The following is a 23,943-nucleotide window of genomic DNA, read 5'->3' on the forward strand; positions in this document are numbered from 1 at the left end:
GTCCTTGGGCCCCTGCACCTGTATGGGAGACCGGGAGGAAGTTCCTGGCTCCTGACTTCAGATCGGTGCAGCCTTGGCCATTGAGGCCATTCGGCCATTTGGGGAGTGAACCAGCAGAAAGAAGACCTTTCTGTCTCTCCCTCTCACTGTCTGTAACTCTACCTCTCAAATAAATACATAATATCTTAAAAAAAAAAAATAGCCATAGGGGATTCAATACAGCAAGAAAAACCTGATTTTATGCTTTGGAATGCAGTAAGGTTAAAAAAAAAAAAACTCATGAAACAGAGGACGCTCATGTTCTCACATTCTCTGACCCAGTATTTAGTTTACTTATCACTACCATTGCTTGTTCTAGAAAAGACATAGCGAAACGTAAAATACAGTCAAATGACATAAATTATAAGTAGGTGAGAAAGAAAAAGGGAAAATAAGGACAGGGAGAAAAAGTCGGGCCAGGAATGAGGCTAGCAAAACCCACTTACAACAGAACGCCACACATTTGCTAAAACTGGGCCACAGGCAGGACGCTGAGGTTCTGAGGAGAAACCCAGATAAGGGACGCACAGTAATAAGACACACAGATCAGCGACTGCAATGGCGAGCTTGTAGTACATGTTTGCTCTGTGACACTCTGGGCCTAATTTAGAAAGGAGAATAAAGGAAAACTCTTTCTCTATTTGCTAGTACCTGCGGTCAACAAGCAAAGAAAGGAAAGCGTGCGCCCACAATCCCATAACCAGAGATGGCCACCACGGCACTGCGCTCTACGTCCTGCCATGCCGTGCGCCCCTGACCTCGGAGGCCTGCTGGTCACGCGGTCACGGATACATAGCTACACTGAGATCTGAGAAGGGCTAACTGAGCCCGAGTGTGGGAGCAAAGAACATTCATACTCGCTGCGCTGGAGGGTCAAGGGCCTCACCTCCATGTGAATAGCTCTTCGGTGGTCTCTGCACACCCCTGGCCTTCTCCTTTTCTTCCTGGAGGCTCGGCACTTGGACAGACCTACACGGAGTATCAGTCTAACCCGGGAGCAAGGACTTCCCAGCCCCAGGGCCACGGAAGGCTTGAGAAATCGCTAGGTCCGGCCCTGCCAAGGCAACACAGGTGGGACTGGAAGTTCAATGTGCCTACAGCAGGCTGGTTTTTAAGCTGAGGATTCTGTAGGGCCCCCCAATGATGCTATAATTATCCAAATGGCCCTTGGCAGGAATCCCTGGATCAATCGATCTCGGTGCTCCTTCCCCACCACCCATTCACCCAACTCTGGCAAAAACTGCAAGCAGCCACTTCTCGCTGAACCAGGCCCAGGCCCATGAGTTCACTGCCAAAGGAAAACCACCATCAGGCAAACACACAGATCAAAGCAAGAAATTCTACTGGACCCTCAACACCACCAAGCAGTCTTCAAACACTCACTCGGTCCGCTCTCTCCCTTACTGAGCACCCCAGGCACTGCAGAGCCCGCAGCCGTTTTAAAATTTCTAAGCTGGGGCTGGCGTTGTGGCTTAGTGGGTAAAACCGCCACCTGCAGTGCTGGCATCCCATATGGGCGCAGGTTTAAGTTCCAGTTGCTCCACTTCTGATCCTGCTCTCTGCTATGGCCTGGGAAAGCAGTAGAAGATGGCCCAAGTGTTTGGGTCCCTGCACCCACATGAGAGACTTAGAAGAAGCCCCTGGCTCCTGGCTTTGGATCGGCTCAGCTCTGGCCATTGCAGCCATTTGGAGAGTGAACCAGCAGATGGAAGACCTCTCTCTCTTTCTCTCTCTGCCTCTGCCCTCTTTAACTCTGACTTTCAAGTAAAATAATAAATCTTTAAAGTAAATAAATAAATAATAAAATTTCTAAGCTCCACTTCCACACCTCCCACTCTGCTCTCAGCATCTCCATTTATTCATGGAGAAAACTGAAAAGGAAAATTCATGCAGCCATAAGCAGAGATCCCTTCGACTTCCTGCTGCAAGATAAACTTCCCCTTTCTCTGGAAACAAGGGCAAAAGTCCACCTTCCACCACAGGAGGCCACGCCCTCTGCTGGAGAGAGGAAGACTCTCTCTCCACCTTCTCCCCCATCGCCCATCCCCCCCACCCTGCACCCCCAGTCTTCAACTTAGCATCACTGCTGCTCCTCTCCCAATGCTGCGCGCCTGGCCCTGAGGTCTCTTTCATCCTGGAGCCTGCACCAGACCCCAGCAAATGTTCCAGGCGCGCTTTCCTGGCCGGACTGCCAAACGCTCAGGCCCTGGTTTGCTCACCTCCTATCCCCTACAACCCCCAGCAGCCACAGAACTGCTCTCTTCACAGTCACCAACAACGCGGCCACCATATCCGACATGCACTTTGTCATCCTTAGTTACGAGCTGGCCTCTGAGCCGTGCCTGGACCCTGCTGACCGCTGGGCTGTCTGGAGGGAGGAACCACAAGAGAGTAAGGTCTGGTGGGGACTGGTGGGGACAGCCTGGAAAGGGAGCCGAGAGTGCCTGCTCCCTCAGCCTCAATTGTCTTTCCTCACCATAAGTATCAGCAGCCAGGCCACAGGACAGGTGCGGGAGCAGAGCGCTGCTGTGACTCCGTACGCCCGTGTCCCCCTGGAAGAACCTGTCCATGGGAAGGTGACTAAGGACAAGGATTCTACAATCAGGCCAGCTGGGCTTGGGCTCTCGCCCCACCACGTGTTAGCGGTATTCCTTTGAGCAATTTTTCCTAATAATAGAAGCATCACTATGCTTGGTATTTTTTAAAGATTATTTATTTATTTGAAAAGCAGAGTCGGAGAGAAAGAGAGGGTGTTCCATCCACTGCTTCACTCCCCAAATGGCCGCAACGGCTGGAGCTGCGCCAATCCAAAGCCAGGAGCCAGGAGCTTCTTTCAAGTCTCCCAAGTTGGTGCAGGAGCCCAAGCACTTGGGCCATTTTCTGCTGCTTTCCCAGGCCATAGCAGAGAGCTGGATGGGAAGTGGAGCAGCCGGGACTAGAACCAGTGCACATATGGGATGCTGGCACGGCAGGCGGAAGATTAGCCTACTATGCCACAGCGCAGGCCACTGAGCAATTTTTTAATGTCTTTTGTCTCAGTTCCCTCACTTGTAAAATAAGAACATTACCAATATCACTGAGCGCGAAGATTAACTGACAATATACTCAAAACAAAGAGATACAAAATGACAGCACATCCATACAGAAGAACACTGTTGTAGTTCACAAATGTTAGCATAAAAGTGTGCTCACCTGGGGGCCAGCATTGTGGGGTGGAGGGAAAGCTGCTGCCTGCAAGGCCAGCATCCCAGAGGGCTGCTCCACTTCCTACCCAGCTCCCTGCTGTGCTCTGGGAAAAGTGGTAGAAGATGGCCCAGGTGTATGGGCTCCTGCCACCCAGGTGGGAGGCCTGGAGGAGGCTCCCGGCTCCTGACTTTGGCCTCGCCCTGTGCAGTCCATTGCAACCACCTGGGGAGTGAGCCAGCAGTTGGAAGATCTCTCTAACTTTCAAAACAAATAAATCTTTAAAAAAAAAAAGGCCGGCTCAGTAGGCTAATCCTCCGCCTGCACCGCCAGCACCCTGGGTTCTAGTCCTGGTCAGGGCGCCGGACTCTGTCCCTGTTGCCCCTCTTCCAGGCCAGCTCTCTGCTGTGGCCCGGGAGGGCAGTGGAGGATGGCCCAAGTCCTTGGGCCCTGCACCTGCATGGGAGACCAGGAGAAGCACTCCAGGTTTCGGATCAGTGTGGTGTGCCGGTCGCAGCGGCCATTGGAGGGTGAACCAACGGTAAAAAAAATACCTTTCTCTGTCTCTCTCACTGTCCACTCTGCCTGTGAAATAAATAAATAAATAAATAAATAAAAGGTGTGCTCACTGGTGTTTACTAGTGTGGAAAGATGTTCACAATGCAGGGAGTGAATCAGAAGCGTAAAAAATGCACATTTTTGTAAAAAGAGAAAAACAGTACAGAAAGTTAGCAATGATACTGAGCCTACAGGTATTCTTCTATTTTACTGTTTTAGCTCACTTGTATTTTCTAATTCTTCTACAGTGAACAAATATGACTTAAATAAAATATAAGTTAAAGGGTAGCTATTACAAGAAAGAGAAAAAGGCCAGCAGGCAGCCATTATCACGGTGTAACTTTCTAAGCGTCTGGAGGAGCCATCTACCCCGGGAAGGCTTGTGCTGGCTCACGTGGAGAGAGAAGACACTGCTGGCTTAGATTTGGGTGGAAAATTCTGTGTCTACACCAGCTCTCAGCCCTGGCTCATTTAACTCGGGCAGAAAGAGGTCAGGACTTTGTTAAGCTTTGGTCATCAAGAATACAAACTAGACTTGGGGAGTCAAAAGGCTGAAAGTAACCAGCGGCCGTGTGAACAGCTTTGTTGCCTGACCGCAACTGCTGGGAGACCTCAGCAGGCGTGCAGATTGGACACTGAGATTCTGCGTTGCTGTGGGACCTCTGCCATCCCCGCACTCCCACATAACCTCTAGCCTAAATGCACCTCCAGGCCTTTACACCTGCTGCCGCGGTTAGAAACAGGGACGGAAGAGCGTGCTGGCTTGGAATCAGACGCGCAAGAGCTGGGAAGCCATACAACTTGGTACGGCCCCAAGTTCATCCTGAGCTGTTGCCGTGACAGCCAGGTGAACCGTGGGACTGGAACTTGGGAAAGGTTACCCTAGGACATTTTCTGCCTTCGAGGTAATCAAATAACCCCAAGAGAAGGGATGGAAATAAGAACACGGGTGGGAACAGGTAGGAAAGGAGGGGACGAGCAGGCAGCTAAGGAAATCTGGGGAGCATGTGTCCACAGAGCAGTGCACGGACATCCTGCAGGACTTGCATGAGGGTGGCAGCCAAGTGCAGGGCCAAGGAATCAAGCAGCAGTAGGAAGCCACCAAGCGCTGCTGTGCCAGCCAGGCAGTCACCCAGGCAGCTGGCTGTTTACAGCACCAATTCCAGAAAAACAGGTTTTCCATTTCACTGATCACGGGACTTAAAAAAAAAAAAAGTGAGTTCATCCCAGGAAAAAAAAAAACAAATAAATGGAAATAATTGCTGGAAAATTTTGTACATCAATGTAGGACCTCTAAGGAAATAATATACAGGTGAGCACCTGGACCGACAGAGGGGAAACTGCAGGCAGCCAGGGCAGTGGTAATGGGGACGGACTGCGTGCGTTCACATGAGTGTGTACATGCGCACAAAGGACAGAGTAGCAGCACTGAGAAACTGGGACAAGCTTAAATGTCCCTACAGAAAAGATACTGTAGAGTCGCCACAAAAACAGACTTTGAAAGAGGATACAGGGGCAGATGCTGTGGCATAGCAGGTGCCGGCATCCCATACGGGCGCCGGTTCAAGTCCCAGCTGCTCCACTTCCGATCCTGCTCTCTGCTATGGCCTGGGAAAGCAGTGGAAGTTGACCCAAGCCATTTACACCAAAATCTAAATAATATGTATTCTAACTGTGTGTGTGTGTGTGTGTGTGAAGAAAATGAATGGGAAGACATAGGACAAATTTTAGCAACAGTTGCTTGGTGTTAGAATAATCTTGGTAAGAAGGGCTAAGGAAGACAGCTCAGTTTTCTACTCTGAATTTGAGGTTTTTTTTTTTTTTAAGATTTATTTATTTATTTGAAAGTAGGAGTTAGGCAGAGAAAGAGAGAGAGGTCTTCCATCTGCTGGTTCACTCCCCAACTGGCTGCAATGGCCGGAGCTGCGGCAATCTGAAACCAGGGGTCTTCCTCTATGTCTCCCACATGGGTGCAGGGGCCCAAGGATTTGGGCCATCTTCCACTGCTTTCCCAGGTCATAGCAGAAAGCTGGATAGGAAGTGGAGCAGCCGGGACTCAAACCAGCACCCATATGGGATGCTGGCACTGCAGGAGGCAGCTTTACCCACTACACCACAGCGCCAACCCCTATTTGGGGTTTAATACTGTCTTGTTTATTGTTTTACAATAATACATGTATATTACCTATGTCGTTGCATTTTATTTTACTTGTTTGAAAACCAGATTTTAATTTTTTTTTATTTTTTTAAACTTCTATTTAGTAAATATAATTTCCAAAGTACAGTTTATGGATTAGAATGGCTTTTTCCCCCCCATAACTTCCCTCCCACCTGCACCCCTCCCATCTCCTGCTCCCTCTCCCATTCCATTCACATCAAGATTCATTTTCAATTATCTTTATAAACACAAGATCGACTTAGTATGTATTAAGTAAAGATTCCATCAGTTTGCACCCACACAGAACATAAAGTGTAAAATACTGTTTCAGTACTAGTTATAGCATTAATTCACATTGGACAACACAGTAAGGACAGAGATCCCACATGAGGAGTAAGTACACAGTGACTCCTGTTGTTGACTTAACAATCTGACGCTCTTGTTTATGGCGTCAGAAATCTCCCTAGGCTCTAGTCATGAGTTTCCATGGCTATAGAAACCTCTTGAGTTCGCTGACTTCGATCTTATTTAGACAAGGTCATAGTCAAAGTGGAAGTTCTCTCCTCCCTTCAGAGAAGGGTACCTCCTTCTTTGATGGCCCCGTTCTTTCTACTGGGATCTCACTCGCAGAGATCTTTCATTTAGGTTTGTTTGTTTTTTTTTTTTTTTTTTTTTTTTTGCCAGAGTGTCTTGGCTTTCTATGCCTAAAATACTCTCATGGGCTCTTTAGCCAGACCCAAATGCCTTAAGGGCTAATTCTGAGGCCAGAGTACCAGCTTTTAATTTTATTATTTATTTAATTTGAAAGAGAGACAGAGAGAGCTACATCATCCACTGGTTTACTTCCTAAATGCCCACAATGGCTGTGTGCTGGGGATTGAAGCCAGGAGCCAGGAGCTCAACCCAGGTTTCCCACGCTGGGGCAGGGATCCAACAACTTGAGCTGTCACCTGCTACTTCCGAGAGCATGCATCAGCAGGAAGCTGCCACTGAGACTCAAACTCAAGCTTTCCAATATGGGACGCGGGAGCCCAAAGCAGTATCTATCCACTGGGCAAAATGCCTGCCGCTACACATGTATAATTTTCTTTAAAGATTTACTTACTTACTTGAAAGTCAGAGTTACACAGAGAGAGAAGGAGAGGCAAAGAAAGAGAGGTCTTCCATTCACGGGTTCACTCCCTAACTGGCCGCAATGGCCAGAGCTGCACCCATCTGAAGCCAGGAGCCAGGAGCTTCCCCCTGGTCTCCCACACGGGTGCAGGGGCCCAAGGACTTGGGCCTTGTTCTACTGCTCTCCCAGGCCACAGCAGAGAGCTGGATCAGAAGTAGGGCAGCCGGGACTCAAACTGGCACCTACATGGGATGCTGGCACTGCAGGCAGCGGCCTCACCCACTATGCCACAGTGCCAGCCCCATACGTATCATTTTTAAAACATAACATTTTAATTTAATAAAAGATGAAGAGACAAAATTTGAGTGTATTTTAATCTCTGCTTTTCTTTCCAAGGAATTTTTTCCTTAATGTTTCTTTTCACCTACTTAAGAGGCAGAACAACAGAGAGAGTAGGAGAGATCTTGCATCTGCTGGTTCACTCCAAATGCCCACCACAGCCATGGCTGGTTAGGTCAAAGCCAGAATCTGGACCCCTACCTGGGTCTCCCACATGGGCAGCAGGGGCCCAAGCATTTGACCCATCAACTGCTGTCTCCCAGGATGCACTGGCAGGAAGCGGGATCAGAAGTGGGAGTAGCTGGAACTCCAACATGGAATGCCAGCATCCACTACACCACAACACCTGCCCAGCCAAGGAATTTAAATGAGTACAAGACCTACTGAACTTTAATGATTTAAAAAAAAAAAAAAACAAAAAAAAAAAAAAAAAAAACCTTTTTTCAACAAAGAAAACAAGAAAACGCTCTCTCTTTTTTTTTTTGACAGGCAGAGTGGATAGTGAGAGAGAGAGACAGACAGAAAGGTCTTCCTTTACCGCTGGTTCACCATCCAATGGCCGTTGTGGCCGATGCATCGCGCTGATCCGAAGCCAGGAGCCAGGCGCTTCTCCTGGTCTCCCATGCGGGTGCAGGGCCCAAGTACTTGGGCCATCCTCCACTGCCTTCCCGGGCCACAGCAGAGAGCTAGCCTGGAAGAGGGGCAACCAGGATAGAATCCGGCGCCCCAACCAGGACTAGAACCCGGTGTGCCAGCGCCACAAGGCGGAGGATTAGCCTGTTAAGCCACGGCGCCGGCCAAGAAAAGGCTCTCTTAACATCATTCACAAAGGCACCTTCATCTGTTTAAAACTTCTGGAAATATCTGTAATTCCCTGAGGTCTGTAGTAGGGAGAGAGTCCAAGAAATAGGGTGGTTTTTCTGACTAAAGCACATTTTTAAATTCAGAAACATAAAATGAGAAATGAATTTTCTCTCTGCTAGTGTAGAGAACCTAGGTCAGGGCACTTTTGTACCCCAGAGAATACCCTACAAGGTCTGCGGATGGCTTGGGTTGTCACAACCAGGGGCTGGGTGTGGTGCTACTACCAAGGAGTGGGCAAAGCCACAGATCCCACTCAACATCCTGCCAAGGGCCGGCCCACAGCAAAGGGTTACTCAGTCCAAAACGTCAGTGCTGCCAAGGCTGAGAAAACCTGCTCCAGGGCCAGAATTTAGTACTATTTTAAACAATCAACCTGTAATTTTGAAATAAGGGGCAGCTGTCTGACCTGGCAGTTTAGACGCTGGTTAGGATGCCCACAACCCACATCAGAGTGGGTTCAACACCCAGCTTCCAATTCCAGCTTTCTGACAATGCCCTGGGAGGCAGGGGTGATGGCTCAAGTGTTTGGGTACCTGCCACCCACGCAGGAGACCTGGATAGAGTTCCTGGCTCCCAGCTTTAGCCCTGCCCAAGGGTTGGCCATTGTGGGCGTTTAGAGTAAAACAGCAAATAAGAGCTTTTTCTCTGTGTGTCTCTCTCTCGCTCGCTCTCTCTCTCTCTCTCCCTCCCTCTAGTCCTAAAATAAAGAAATAAAATATGGGGGCTGACACTGTGGCATAGTAAGTTACACAACCGCCTCAGTGCCAGCACCTACTATGGGCACCAACTCAAATCCCGGCTGCTCCGCTCCTTTTATTTTTTTAAATCTTTATTTTATTTATTTGAAAGCGTTACAGAGAGAGGTAGAGATAGAGAAAGAGGTCTTCCATCCACTGCTTCACTCCCCAGGTGGCCACAACAGCCAGAGGTATGCCAATCTGAAGCCAGGAGCCAGGAGCTTCTTCCAGGTCTCTCACATGGGTGCAAGGGCCCAAGGTCTTGGGCCATCTTCTACTGCTTTCCCAGGCCACAACAGCAGAGAGCTGGATGGGAAGAGGAGCAGCCAGGACTAGAACTGGCACTCATAAGGGATACCGGTGCTTCAGGCCAGGGCATTAACCCACTGCGCCACTGCACCAGCCCATCTGGGGAGCGAACCAGAAGATGAAGACCTCTCTCTCTGTAACTCTGCCTCTCAAGTAAATAAATAATAAATCTTTTTAAAAGGGAAAATATTTTTAGAGTCTTCAGTCATACTTTCTCCTCGTTTTAAGATTTAAATTCTCTCTCTCTCTCTCTCTCTGATTTTCAAATAAATAAATAAATATTTTTAAAAAGTTACTATGGGGCTTGTGTTGTGGTGCTGTGGGTTAAGCCACCACTTGTGACACTGGCATCCCATACTGGAGCGCTAGTTTGAGCCCTAGCTACTCCCCTGTGGTTTCTTTTGTTTTATTTGAAAGGCTGATTTATAGAGACAGAGAGATTGTTCCATCCCTAGGTTCACTCCCCAAATGCCATAATGGCTGGGAGTGAGCCAGGCCAAAGCCAGGAGCCAGGAGCCTCAATCTGTTCTCCCATGTATGGCAGGGGCCCAAGCATCTTCTTTGGCTTTCCCAGGCACATTAGCAGGGAGCTGGATTGGAAGAGCAGCTGGGAGTTAAACTGGTGCCCATGTAGGATGCCTGTATCGCAGGTGGCAGCTTAACCCACTGTGCCACAATACTGGTCCCACTACTCTGCTTCTGATCCAACTCTCTGGTAATGTGGCTGGGAAAGCAACAGAAGATGATCCAAGTGCCTGGGCCCCTGTCACTCACATTGGAAGACCTGGGAAGCATTCTGGGCTCCTCGATGAGGCCTGGCCTAGCCCCTGCACTTGCAGCCATTCGGGGAGTGAACTGGTAGATGGAAGATCTCTCTCTCTCCTCCTCTCTGTGTGTGCACATGGTTATGTGCTTCACTCTGCCTTTCAAATAAATAATTTTAAAAAATGCTATATATAATCCTTTTAATTTGAATTCTTCCACTATCTCCAAAAACCATACCCACAATTATAATAAAGTTGAAGAAAAGTGGGTGAGAAAGCAAAGGCAGGAGCCTTGGAGATAGAAGCCTGAATCTCCAAGATCATACAACACATCAGAAGATAAAGGAGGCACCGGCGCCGTGGCTCAACAGGCTAATCTTTCTGCCTTGCAGCGCCGGCACACCAGGTTCTAGTCCTGGTCAGGGTGCCGGATTCTGTCCCGGTTGCCCCTCTTCCAGGCCAGCTCTCTGCTGTGGCCAGGGAGTGCAGTGGAGGATGGCCCAAGTGCTTGGGCCCTGCACCCCATGGGAGACCAGGAGAAGCACCTGGCCCCTGCCTTTGGATCAGCGCGGCGTGACGGCCGCAGCGGCATTGGAGGGTGAACCAATGGCAAAGGAAGACCTTTCTCTCTGTCTCTTTCTCTCACTGTGCACTCTGCCTGTCAAAAAAATAAATAAAAATAAAAATTTAAAAAATATTTAAAAAAAGGATAAAGGAGGCATCTACCTTGGTGGTGATCCTATACGTGATGTAAGTCTCCATCGTGCAGACATGCTTCTTGGGGTCATCGACTGTGACAAAGAGATCCCTGGTCTCACCGTCAATGTCATCATCGAGCTGAAGTCTGTTGAGAAGGGAAGACGAAGACGCTGGGCTCGAGGTGCCTGCTGGAGTGCCACCGTTAGGCAGAATGAGATCCTAAAAGAGAGAAAGAATTACCTTACAAATTCAATGAAAACACACACCCGGAGAGTGTCAGCACAAGCAGCTGGTTCAGCCAAAACAAGAAACACTTCCAAAATACAAAAAAACAAACAAACAAACCAAAAAAAAAACCTTTCACAACATCCAGGCCTCAATGGTTCTTGAGTGGACAGGTCTTTTATAACCAAGAAAAACACAGAATGGCTATGCTCTAGGCCAAGTTCATGTCATTTCATCCTCCAGGAAGTGCTGGAGAAACCAACCCGGCCAAACAGCTCGGGGACAGAGAACCTAACGGCCTCATCTTCGTCAGACAGCCACAGAGAAGGACCTCTGGTTGCTCACCCTACACTCTGAAGACCACAGCCCTGGCACAAGAAAACATGACGGGGCCTGAGCGTCTTACATAGTTAACACAGGTGTTAAAACGCATCAGCCAGCACAGGGGGACAACCACGAACGATGAGCCTCCGGAAGGAAGCTCGCAGCCGCCCCTACGAAGCAGCGCTTGCCAAACTCCTGACCAAACCCTGAACGCGCCTCTAGACACACCAGCCCTCTGTGGGACGCACAGAGGAATGAGGAAGGTGTGGAAGGATGCGGCCTCCAAAATCCACAGCACGGAAACTCGAGACTCCGCGTCCACAAATATGTTGCAAGGAAAGAAAAACAGCTGGGGAGAGAAGGACGCCTACAGATGCAGAGAAACTCAGGAGATCCATCAGCCAATTGCATTAACGTGTGAAAAGAAAAAGACTCAGGGAAATTTGAATACTGACCAATGAATATTGAGATTAAAGAATCGTTAGGTGAGGTAGTGGAAACATTATGACTTTACAAAGCCTTCATCTTTTAGAAATATACTAAAATGTTTATGGATGAAATGATGCCCATCATTTGGTTCAAAATAACTAAGGATGGGTAGGTGAGGACGTGGAGGGTACAGGTGCCCAGGAGTTTATAACTGCCGAAGCTGGTGGCTGAAGGCTCGTTATACAATCCTCTCCTCTTTGGTAAATGATTAAAATATTCCAAAATGTTGGAAAACGCTCTTGGAAAGCAGTCGTGCCCGGCATTTGGCCTGCAGTTAAGATGTCCACTTCCCACGTCGGAGCGCCTGCGTCCCACAGCCAGCCCGGCTCCTGCACCCAGCTTCCTGACAATGCAGACCTCGGAAGCAGTGACGCCGGTCGTTAGGTCCCTGCCACCCACCTGGGAGACCTGCACTAAGTTCCCAGCTCCTGGTGACGGTCTCTGCCCAGGCCAGGCCCAGCCATAGAAGGCAGACGCGTGAGGAGTAAACCAGTGGATGGAAGCTTTCTCTCCCCCTCCTCCTCCGCCTCCTTCCCTCCCCACCCCCATAAATAAATAAATAAAGACAGGAAGTGGGTGTGGGGTGAATACCAGGAAAGAAGAATTTTCTTTTAGGCCTTAACTGGAAAATCACTTGAATAAATTAGGCTCCTTACAATATCCAGAAAGAGAGTGTGAAATTTAAAAGGCCCAGGCTTCCAGCGCCCTATGGGTCTGAAGGTTTGACTATGGAACAGAGAGCTAACGGTAGGTGGGGAGGTCTCCGAGTGCCTCTGGAATCAGTGGAGACCAAGCCCAAGGAAGAAAGCGATGTGCCACCCCGGAGAGGGCTGTGGCGACCCCGCTGCGGCGACCCCGCAGTCACAGATCACAGGCACAGAAGCAAAGGTGCTAGGATTCCCTCTTCCTGGAGCTCTGCAGGTTGGAGGTGACCGGTCCCCATCCCCCCCACACACACACACCCAGAAAACATACAGGAAATGAGGGGTCAACCCAGCAGTCACATCCACCCCAGCTGGCCATGGCACGTTTGAGAAGAGGGATGGGAGGCAGAGGGTAGCCCATCTCAGGGTCAAGGGCGATGTCGCCCATGGGTGGGTGGCGGGAGGCGCACAGAAAAGGCACCTTCCTTTGTCTCCCGTCTCTACCGACCAGAAATCAGTGAAGCACGTACTTCAGCGATGTTTCAAAAAGACTTTTCTGTGATTTCTGACAGGTTATCATTTTCATGTCCGGACTCGCTACCCCACAACCACTCAGCTATGGGTCTGAGCCCAGGGCAGGACGGGAGCTGGTCAGCAGGGCCCTCCCACCCTCAAAGCTCCTCAGCAGGAACAAGGGGACACGGCTCAGGCAGCAACACCACCCTGCCTGCTCTCTGGCTGCACGGAGGCCCCGGGGCACGCAGCATCCACACCCCAAAGGACCTCAGAGGGGACCCCACCTCCTGAGGACTCAGATAACCATGTCAGTGCAGTAAATACTTAAACACTGACCTCAGGCAAGACACAGTGTGAGACAGGACAGGGACCCACCCCTCTGTTTCATCAACACCAGTCCCCAGCCTCGGACCAGCGCTGTCAGCGGCTAAACATGGCACAAAACAAAGGAAGGATTCCACACTGCTGGGCAGATCCACCAACCGCAGCTCAGACGGCGGTTCCCACGGTCCTGCCTGGACTGACCTCAGCCGGGGGACCCCACCCACACCCCTGGCTCTGAGGTCTCCGCACGCCTTGCAGGCATCTACTCCACCTTCTCAGTATTTGCGCGACAACTCCACTAAAGCAATGTTCGCAGCCTCCGTCATTTGTGTGCACGCCTACCTTATGCACAAACACTGTGACTCCCCAGGGACTGTATCTGTGCCTTGCTCACCCGTGTGTGCATGTGTGCGCATGTGGGACGCGAGTGTGTGCAGTCGTCTGCTGTCTCTCCCCAGCTCCGGCAATGGCTCTCAGACGAACTCCCTTAACCCTGGCCCAGGGGACCTCAGCCAGCAACCTCCCAGGAGCAGCCGGCAGGAGAGTCTGCAGTGTGTGCACTCAACAGTTCTCCAGGCGGCTGCTGGGGCAGGGAAGGAGAGCGTGGATTAATCAGGTCCACGAATGCCTGTGTTCTGATGCTGCCCCTCACACCTGTGTGTCCCATTCTCATCCCATCAGCCCCTGGTGACAGCCTCGTGGGGCGAGCAGGACACTCACCATCCTGACTCACAAGGCAGTGGACTGTGAGAGCCCTACAACTTGCCCAAATGCACAGAGGTCGGCACCTGCCGCCCAGGCGGTTCTGAGGGTCAAGGTTTCCTCCCCAGCGGAGCCCCTGCGTGTGGCTTTTCCCCCAGCCCTCCGTGGTCACCCCTCATCTCCAGCCTCTGGCCATGAGTCCCTCCCGCTTCTGGTCTTCAAAGCCCAGCCAAGGGAAGCTAATATTTTTCCTCCGTGTCTCAAGACCAGTTCATCTCAAAATGACAGCCCTCAAGACACGGCCCCCATGAGAAGACACAAACGTGGAGGGAAACACGAAAGCCCCACCAGGAAGGTAGAATTGGGGAGGCGCGTGAACCACACAGGCTCCTCCCACTCGGGTCCTCCTGCCACGGGGTCTGCCGCACCCGCCGCAGGGGCCGCGCCGTGGCTGCACCTTTAGGACCAACAGGAATTAAGAGTCCAGGGAAGCCCGGGAAGGAGGCCAGGGAATCCCTGGGCTCCACACAAGGCGCCTCCCACTCTGCTCAGCTCTCACCGTGGCCTCAAGGCGCTCCCTGCAAAGTGTGACCTGAAGTCCCCGCACACAGCTGCGGGCGACAGGGTGCTATACACGTGTGCCATGCAGAATGATCATATCCGGCAATCAGGATCTCCATCACCCCGGACACTGATCAGAGCTTCGTGCTGGGAACACACCAAATCCTCTCCTCTGGCTGCTTGGAAGCAGTAAACTATATTCACCCCAACCGTGCTGGGGACACTCAGAACTTACCTGTTCCGTGACCTCACTCCCTCTTCCCTCCCCGCCAACCCTCCCAGCCTCGGGTCACTGCTGTTCTACTCGCTCAACTGTTTTTTGGTTTTTTAAGATTTATTTTATTTATTTGAAAGAGTTACAGAGAGAGAGGTCTTCCATCCGCTGGTTCACTCCCCAGATGGCTACAATGGCCGGAGCTACACCGATCTGGAGCCAGGAGCCAGGAGCTCCTTCCCAGTCTCCCATGGGGGTGTAGGGACTTGGGCCATATTCTACTGCTCTCCCAGGCCACAGCAGAGAGCTGGACCAGAAGAGGAGCAGCCAGGACTAGAACCGGTACCCATATAGGATGCCAGCGCTTCAGGCCAGGGCCTCAACCCACTGCGCCACAGCGCCGGCCCCATACTCTCTCAAGTTTTAATTCCCACATACACGTGAGAATGTGTGGTATTTGACTTTTGAGGTCTGGCTTATTTCAGTTAATATAATGCCCTCCAGTACCATCCTTTCACGAATGCTGCTATATTGTCTGAATAATATTCCATTGTGTGGATACCACATTTTCTTTATCCACCCGTTCACTGATGAGAACCCCATACATATTATCTGTCAAGTACTATCTGTCAACTTAAAGCTGCTTTAAAAAATAGTAAATGAAACTTGTCAGTAGCTTGTTCAGAACTCTTGAAGACATCCCATGGGGGTGGCTGTTTGGCACACACCACTTGGGACACCCATGCCCCACATCAGAGTGCCTGATCCAGTCCCTGTTCCCCTGCTCCCAAGTTCAGCTCCCTGCGAGTACACACCCTGCGAGGGAGCAGATGATGGCACAGGCGGAGAGCCCAGAGTGAGAGACCCAGACTGAATTTTCATCTCTTGGTTTTGGCCTGGCCTGTCCCAACCCTGGTTTTTCCAAGCATCTGGGGAGTTAAACAGCAGACGGAAAATCATTTGTGTTTCTTTGCCTTTCAAAAAAAATGAAAATAAATTTTTTAAAAAGACATTCCCATTACATTAATAAAATCCACACTCCGCTCCATAACCAACAGCGGCCGACGCCCCCAGCGCCTCCCCTTCTCTCTGAGCTCACCACCAACGCTCTCCCGGCCGTACAGCCTGCTCTGGAACACCGGTCTTCCGTCTGCTCCCCGTCCTTCCCGGGCTCATTCTGACCTCAATGCCTTTGTACCTCCTGCTCCTTCTATCTGGCAACTCCTTCCCTCCTGGTCCCCGGGTGGCCGGTTCCTCTCTTCACAGAGGGTTCTGCTTAAACAGTAACTACTCAGAGAGCCCTTCTGAGCTCAGAAAACCTGAAAACATCCCCCACTGCTCTCTAGTCCCTTCTCCGGCTTTATGTGCTTCACAGAACTTATCACTACCCGAACTCTTACTCTCCTTGTGTCTGTACTGATTGGCTGTCTGAATCACTGGTCTACATACTCCATAAAAGCAGAGACCACGCTACCCTTGGCATATAACAGCTATTAAGTAGTTGATGAGTAAGTGAATGAGAATGACCCAACTCAATTCCTTGCCAATACAAGGCACTCGGTCGATGTCTGTGGAATGACAACACGACAGGTGAACCTGTGCCAGCCCGTCTGGTTTTGAATGCCAGTTCCATCACTCATTACCAGTGTGTGATTTCAGGGAGTTTCCTAAGCTCTCACTCACCTCTCTCTGGCCTCACTTCTTCCTTTCTAAGAGGCTATGACAGCACTGAGTGAGCCTGTATGTGGGAGCAGTTGGAATCGTGCCTGGAACACGGTGGAGGTTCCCACTGTGCACACACACCGACATCAAACCTGCCTGTGTGTGCTCTCGCCTCCCCTTATAAACTCTGACACGAGGTTCACGGCAGACACTTAACAAATGCTGCCAAGTATAAAAACTACGTTAAGAGTCATAGCCGGTGCCCCAAATGCAGGTTCTTCATGATTTTGTTACAGTGTCAGATATCTAGAGTAGCCTTGGGAAGAATTACAACACACAGTTGATAAATAAATGAAATTCCCCCCATTGCTACCAAGCATCAGTTCCCGCCCTGCAGGCTTCAGTTCCGGGGCATTTCTTCCTCCTTCCCTCTTTTTCTACCCTAGAAGGGAGCGACCCAGCTGGGCTGCTTTACAAAGCAACGTCTGGCTCCAAGGATTTCAGTTTTGAGACCCCCCCCCTTTGTGTGGGTCAGCCAGCCACAAGACAGGTTAATATCAATGACTGGCAAAGGTCTATATTATGTTAAACAAATGGCTTATGAAAAGACAGTAGGAGCCTCGTGGATTTAATGAAAACACAAGCCATGCCAGATCAAATATTCCGATCCCTCATGTTGGTACCGTTAGAGGGAGGGGCAGCACACTGGCCTGGCTTGCTCTGTCTGTGTTCCCCAGCCTCCGGCCAGGTCCACAGCCGATGCCTGGAGAATGAACGTGTCCACCACACAAACTAAACGGAATACTCTCCACGGTGGGTTTGTTGTAAAGTTCCACACAAGCCCACTTTGGAGAACAAACTCCAAGGGGAAAAACATCTCAAAATGCATCCTGCTCAAAGACGTTCACAAGAGAACCAGAAACACAGCAAAACCTGGGGAACAAAGAAAATACCCAAGGGCTCCAAACCAGGAAAACCCATCATGTTTACATTGCCAGACGCAGAATGCTACATGCTCACTTAGTAGTTACAAGCCCAGACTTCCAGGTAAACTCAGCGAAGTAAGCTGAACACCAGACTTTGCTCCTTCCCGTTCCCGCCCTTCTTAGCTTAACAATCTAGAGAATGGGAGCCAAAGGGGGGGGGGGGGGGGCGGGGGTAAGAACACAGTGACTGGAGTCTCCTCCACCCTGGATGTGAGCAAAGGCACAAATTTTCCAAGAGTTACACTGGATAGGAAAAGAACTAAGGGGTATCTTTAGCTCACGTCACTGAGATCCCTTAAGGTTATCGACATTATCTATGAAGACATCCTGAGGGACTGGTGTTGTACAGAGAGTTAAGCTGCTGCCTGTGAGTGAGAGTGCAGGTTCGAGTCCCGGCTGCTCCACTTCTGTGACAACTCCCTGCTAATGTGACTGGGAAAGCAGTGGAAGATCACCCAAATACCTGGGCCCCTGCACCGTGTGGGAGACCCAGAAGAAGCTCCCAGCTCCTGCCTTCAGATTGGCCCAGCTCCGGCCATTACAGCCATCTGGGAAGTGAACCAGCGGATAGAAGACCTCTCTTTCTCTCTCCCTCTCTCTGTCTGTAACTCTGTCTCTCAAATAAATAAATATTTTTTAAAAAAATAACCATAATTGAAAGGTAGGAGGGGAAAGGGAGATGTGGAAAGACCACCAAGGGGTTCTCTGCAGTGACCAGGGGATGGCAAGCAAGGCAGTGACATCAAGTGCAGGCCACCAGCAGAGAGCACTCTGCCCCCACAACTGATCTCACCAGGCAGGGTAGAGACTCAAAAACCGTTTGTGTGTGTGTGTGTGTGTGGAGTAGGAGTGTGGGGTGTGCAGCCACTGGGCACTGGTTGGGGCTCAAGCCCCAGCTCCACTACTGATTCCAGCACCCTGCTAGTGTGCAACCTGGGAGGCGACAGGGGAATGATGGCTCAAGTAGTCGGGTCCCTGCCCCAACATTGGATCCTGCTTCAGCCCAAGCCAAGGCTGGCTGTTGTGGGCATTTGGGAGAGGAGGGCATTGAGATAGGGGGATAGGGATAAACCAATGGATGGAACATCTCTGTGTCTCTCTGTCTTGCTGCATTTCAAATAAATTTAAAAAAAAAAAAGTTTCAAACAAAGAAAAAGGTTGGAGGAACGTGAAGGCCTCTGGCTACTCTAGACGTGTCCAACAAGCACAAAGCAAGAGTGACAGAGAGGAAGAGGGGCAGGGTGCCACCAAGATGGGGGGCAGGAGGCAGCTGCATCAAGAAGCATGCCAGACCGCAGGGGTGCTGGACGTGAAGAAGAGCCAAGCGGAGCTGCCCTGACCGGGCCGCCCAGGGCCCTGCTGCCAGGTCACTCAAGTGGTAACAACCTAAGGATCTGCTGTGGTTGACATGCAGGGTGTCCCCTGGAGTTCATGGGTTGGAAGCCTGGTCCCCAGTGCAGTGATGTTAAGGGGTGGTGGGACCTTTAAGAGGTGGGGCCTAGCGGAGGTCATGGCCCACTGCCCTGGGAAGCAGAAGGCAACTATGCTGATCTCGGGACCAGCGGGTTAGTCCTCAGAAAGGACTGTAAGGAAAGACCAAGCCTGGCCCCTCCCCGCCTCTGGGCTCCCCATCTTGCAGCACGGTCGCTCCCTCTCACCTGCACTCCCAACACGGAGGGGCCATCAGGCAGGAGATCCTCACCAGAGCCGAGCCCAGGCTGGGGCTGTGCCCTTGGACCTCCAGAACTGTAAGCTAAATAAAACCTCTTCTCTGTGACGCACCCAGCCCCAGGCATTCCACTATAACAACAGAAAATGGACAGACAAGAGTAGGGTCCAAGAAGGCGCTTCTAATGTCATCAAGCAGAAACAGGGATCTGATCATTTACTTGTTCCGACAGGAGGCCAAGAGCAGGCCCGCGGCACAACCTCACCAGACACACGTGAACCAAAAGGCCACACGTGCCTGCACTGTCTCGGCATTCAGGCCCCAAAAGCCAAGACCCGAAGGCAGCAGCAGAGGGTACTCGAGAGCGGGTACATACGAAGACAATTCATCTGTGAACCAGAACACTTCACAAGCACTACTTTGTGCTCCCTTTTTTAAAAAAGCCAAAATAGAAAAAGTATACACTGAATATATAGAAAAGCACAAAAGTTATTTTAAAGAATAAAAAAAAAATGATTCTTCTAAAAGATAAGTTAGGGCACTGTGGCTCAGCAGGTTTAACGGCTGGTTGGGACACCGGCATCCCATGTCAGAGTGATGGCGATGTCCAGATTCCTCCGCTTCCGATCCAGCTTCCTGCTAACGCAGCCTGGGAGGCAGCGGTTGACGGTGCACAAGTGCTGGGTTCCTGCTATGTGGGAGACCTGGACCGAGCTCCCTCCTCCTGGCTTCAGCCCAGCCCAGCCCTGGCTGTTGCAAGCATCTAGGGGATGGAAGAGATCACTCACTCTCTCTTTCTGTGCCTCTCTTTCACTCTCCCCCTCCCTCCATTTTTCCCTGTCACTCTGCCTTTCAAGTAGATGAAAATAAACAAACATTTTTAAAAATAAAAAGTGAATTGGGGCTGGTGCTGTGATGTAGCCGGTAAAGCCACTGCTTGCAGTGCCAGCATCCCGTATGGGCGCCGATTCGAGTCCCGGCAGCTCTACTTCCTATCCAGCTCTCTGTAATGGCCTGGGAAAGCAGCAGAAGATGGCCCAAGCTCTTGGGCCCCTGCACCCGCGTGGGAGATCCAGAGGAAGCTCTTGGCTCCTGGCATCGGATCAGCACAGCTCCAGTTGTTGCAGCCAATTGGGGAGTGACCAGTGAATAGAAGACCTCTCTCTCTCTGCCTCTCCTTCTCTCTGTGTGTTAACTCTGACTTTCAAGTAAAATAAATAAATCTTTCGGGGAAAAAAAAGTGAACTAAATAAGCTAGAACCTCAGAAGCCCAGAGGAAAATAAAGCAAGGCCGGCCCCGCGGCTCACTAGGCTAATCCTCCGCCTTGCGGCGCCAGCACACTGGGTTCTAGTCCCAGTCGGGCACCGATCCTGTCCCGGTTGCCCCTCTTCCAGGCCAGCTCTCTGCTGTGGCCAGGGAGTGCAGTGGAGGATGGCCCAAGTGCTTGGGCCCTGCACCCCATGGGAGACCAGGAGAAGCACCTGGCTCCTGCCATCGGATCAGCGCGGTGCGCTGGCCGCGGCAGCCATTGGAGGGTGAACCAACGGCAAAAGGAAGACCTTTCTCTCTGTTTCTCTCTCACTGTCCACTCTACCTGTCAAAAAAAAAAAAAAAAGAAAGAAAATAAAGCAAGCAGTAACCATGAACTTTACCTATGATTATAAAGAAGGATGTCCTATGAACAACACACACATTTGGAAATCTATATGAGCTGGATGGCTTTCTAGGAAAAAAATTTGTGGCCAAAGTGAAGTTCATTAGAGGCAGAAAAACTGAACAGATAAATAAACCACAGAGCTGTTATCAGAGAACACCCACTGGAAGGCAGGCCAGGCCCCAACAATTTCACCATGGGGCTCTGAGGAAGCTTCAAGGCCTAAGTCCTATTTTATTCAAATATTCCAAGACATGTAATTAAAATACGGAGAAACATCTTGAGTCACTTTATGAAATTTTACTTCTACCTAATACCAGAAAAGGAAATCACATCTAAGTGTAAAGATCCTTAATAAGGTAACAGCGAATGGAACATTAAAGAGTGCAGAGTGGGGGTGGGGGTGGGCGGGTGGAACATTAAAGAATGCAGGCCAGCGCCGCGGCTCACTAGGCTAATCCTCTGCCTGCAGTGCCGGCACACTGGGTTCTAGTCCTGGTTGGGGCGCCGGATTCTGTCCCGGTTGCCCCTCTTCCAGGCCAGCTCTCTGCTATGGCCCAGGAAGGCAGTGGAGGATGGCCCAAGTGCTTGGGCCCTGCACCCCATGGGAGACCAGGAGAAGCACCTGGCTCCTGGCTTCGGATCAGCGCAGTGCGCCGGCCTCAGCGGCCATTGGAGGGTGAACCAACGGCAAAGGAAGACCTTTCTCTCTGTCCACTCTGCCTGTCAAAAAAAAAAAAAAAAGAATGCAAAGGGGGGGTGGGGGACCAGAATCCAGTCAACTGTATTCCAGGAAAAGTAAAAATGACTGAACATAAGGAAATGTATTAAGGCAATCCATTACATTCCCTGATTGTGTGTAATAATTGCAGATAATCACATCCTTAACTATCAAAATGTTTATTGCTATCATTCACCCATAAATAGCAGCCACTCCATTAAGATCTCTTAAGTTAAGGTCCTACAAAAGGAAGCTCCTGACTACACACATGTTATCATTACAGGAGCGTACATCAGAAAGCACTAGCTATGAGCCTTCAGAACATCATTCAGAGTGCTGGGTGCCCGGCGCAAGAGACCACGCCACGGAGTCTCTGACTCCACTTACTTGAACCCAGGGATCGATCCCCCGTGGGGAGGTGGCCGGGATGGGGGAAGAGGAAGCGTGGGGTTTGACTTAATGAGGACAGCATTTCATTTTGCTGCGGGGACGGGGGTGACAAAGTTTCTGGAATTAGTAAAGATGGTTGTACACCCTGTGAATCTACTGAACACCAGTTGTACAAATCAGGGGATGAATTTCATGGTGTATGAGTACATCTTCATAATAATAAATGAGCAGGAAACCACAGGAAACACTGGCGGCATGCCTGCTGAATCCAGAAACAAGTTTCTCATACCTCGCATTTGCCATTCTAGAGATTCTAAGAAATGCATTCTAGAGATTCTAAGAATGCAATGAGGTACAGGAGATTACTTGAAAATCTGTGTATGATCTGCCACATCGCTTCCTGGCAACAGGTCAAGTCCCCTCCAAAATTCATCTAAAAGCTGAATACACAGGCCAGCGCTGCGGCTCACTAAGCTAATCCTCCGCCTGCAGCACCAGCACCCTGGGTTCTAGTCCCAGTCGGGGCACTGGATTCTGTCCCGGTTGCTCCTCTTCTAGTCCAGCTCTCTGCTGTGGCCTGGGAGTGTAGTGGAGGATGGCCCAAGTGCTTGGGCCCTGCACCCCATGGGAGACCAGGAGAAGCACCTGGCTCCTGGCTTTGGATCAGCGCGGTGCGCCAGCCGTAGCAGCCATTGGAGGGTGAACCAACGGAAGGAAGACCTTTCTCTCTCTCTCTCTCTCTCTCACTGTCCACTCTGCCTGTCAAAATAAATAAATAAATAAATAAATAAATAAGCTGAATACACATAATAAGGAGAAAATGTCTTTAGAGCATTTTAAGATGATAGACTTGAACGGAGGTGTTTACTAATGTTCAGTGAAAGAAGCAGGACACGGGTTCCGTGGCAGCCTGAGTTAACCTACCCAATCATTAGCACAAGCCTCCTTACCACAGCCAAGGGTCTTCCCACAGGAGGACACCCCCAGCCCTCTGCCTCGGTATGGCCATGGACTTGCAACAAATACACCAGGAGCATGGCAGACACTGCAGACGCCACTGTCCTCTGCCCTGAACCCGGCCTGTCCCCAACAGGGGCTGCTCCTTCTGAACGGGGAGATCTGTGGGAAGCAGCCGCGGCTGACGCACAACCACCAACAGCTAGCCTGGCCTAGCAATTAACGTTTGTTGCAAACCTTGGAATTCTTGGAGCTGTTTATTACCACAAGGCTGACTGACTAGTCCTTGTAATTACAGAAATTTCCATATCATTTTTAAAAATCTCGATAGGAAAGAGTGATATAAACAGGATTGAATTTTAAAATGCAGAGCTTTTATTTTTCTTTCCCTGAAGAATTATCCAAATACATCTTAATTTGTAAATCCTATGTTCTGGGACCCTCCTGGCTTGCTGGTAGAAACTTCAGGGCCCCCTCCACCGCCCCAGATTCCCTCTCAAATGTTCCAAAGCAAGGCCTCCAAGGCAGCTTGCACAAGTCTCCAGCAGCCCGGGGGCTCCAGGCCAGCCTCTTCCCGGAACAGTTTCACGTTTTCCTACTTTGATTTGTGGGCCTTCTCTTAATTGGGCAAAGACTCTCCACTAGACACGAGCTCAGGGCCCATCTGTTTCAAAGCTTTCTTTACCGGTTAATAAAGTGGTTTAGAAACTAACAATCTCTCCCCAGCTTTTCTATCAGAAAGCCTGCCCTTCGAGTAAAATCCACCCATTGGCCTGATGCAAAAGACGCCAAGTCCACAGGCCTGGGCCAGGCTCCTGGGATCTGATGCTGGCTTTTTCTAAGAACCTCCAGACCAGCCTTCACTTCTCCAGCCATCCTTGTGATTCCTGGGAACAAAGATTTTTCCCTAACTCCCAGCTGAATGTACACCCAATTCCTGTTCATTCCTTGTAAGGAGAAACCTCTGTTATTGGAACACCTAATACACTAACAGGATGGAGAAAACCCGTGTTTAAATAACTCAGTCTAGCTGTGGACATGGACACAAAAACCTTTAACTGTGATGCAATGATGTAATGGTTACAACAGAGCCCCAGGCTTTGAAGGAGTTGAGCAAAGGATGCTGGGATAGGTGAAGAT

The 23,943-nt window shown here is 50.3% G+C and overlaps 1 protein-coding gene across 1 annotated transcript in view; it reads right to left on the bottom strand.

The window, feature by feature from the left end:
* The window catches only part of SNX30 (sorting nexin family member 30), a 150,168-nt gene that overhangs the window by 73,992 nt on the left and 52,233 nt on the right, over positions 1-23,943 (bottom strand). Inside the window, exon 2 of the mRNA XM_062207743.1 lies at positions 10,792-10,983. Coding sequence (XP_062063727.1) covers positions 10,792-10,983 — 192 coding nt within the window. The remainder of the gene's footprint in view (positions 1-10,791; positions 10,984-23,943) is intronic.

The sequence above is a fragment of the Lepus europaeus genome, chromosome 12, assembly GCF_033115175.1.
Source record: "Lepus europaeus isolate LE1 chromosome 12, mLepTim1.pri, whole genome shotgun sequence".
Taxonomy (NCBI): Eukaryota; Metazoa; Chordata; class Mammalia; order Lagomorpha; family Leporidae; genus Lepus; species Lepus europaeus.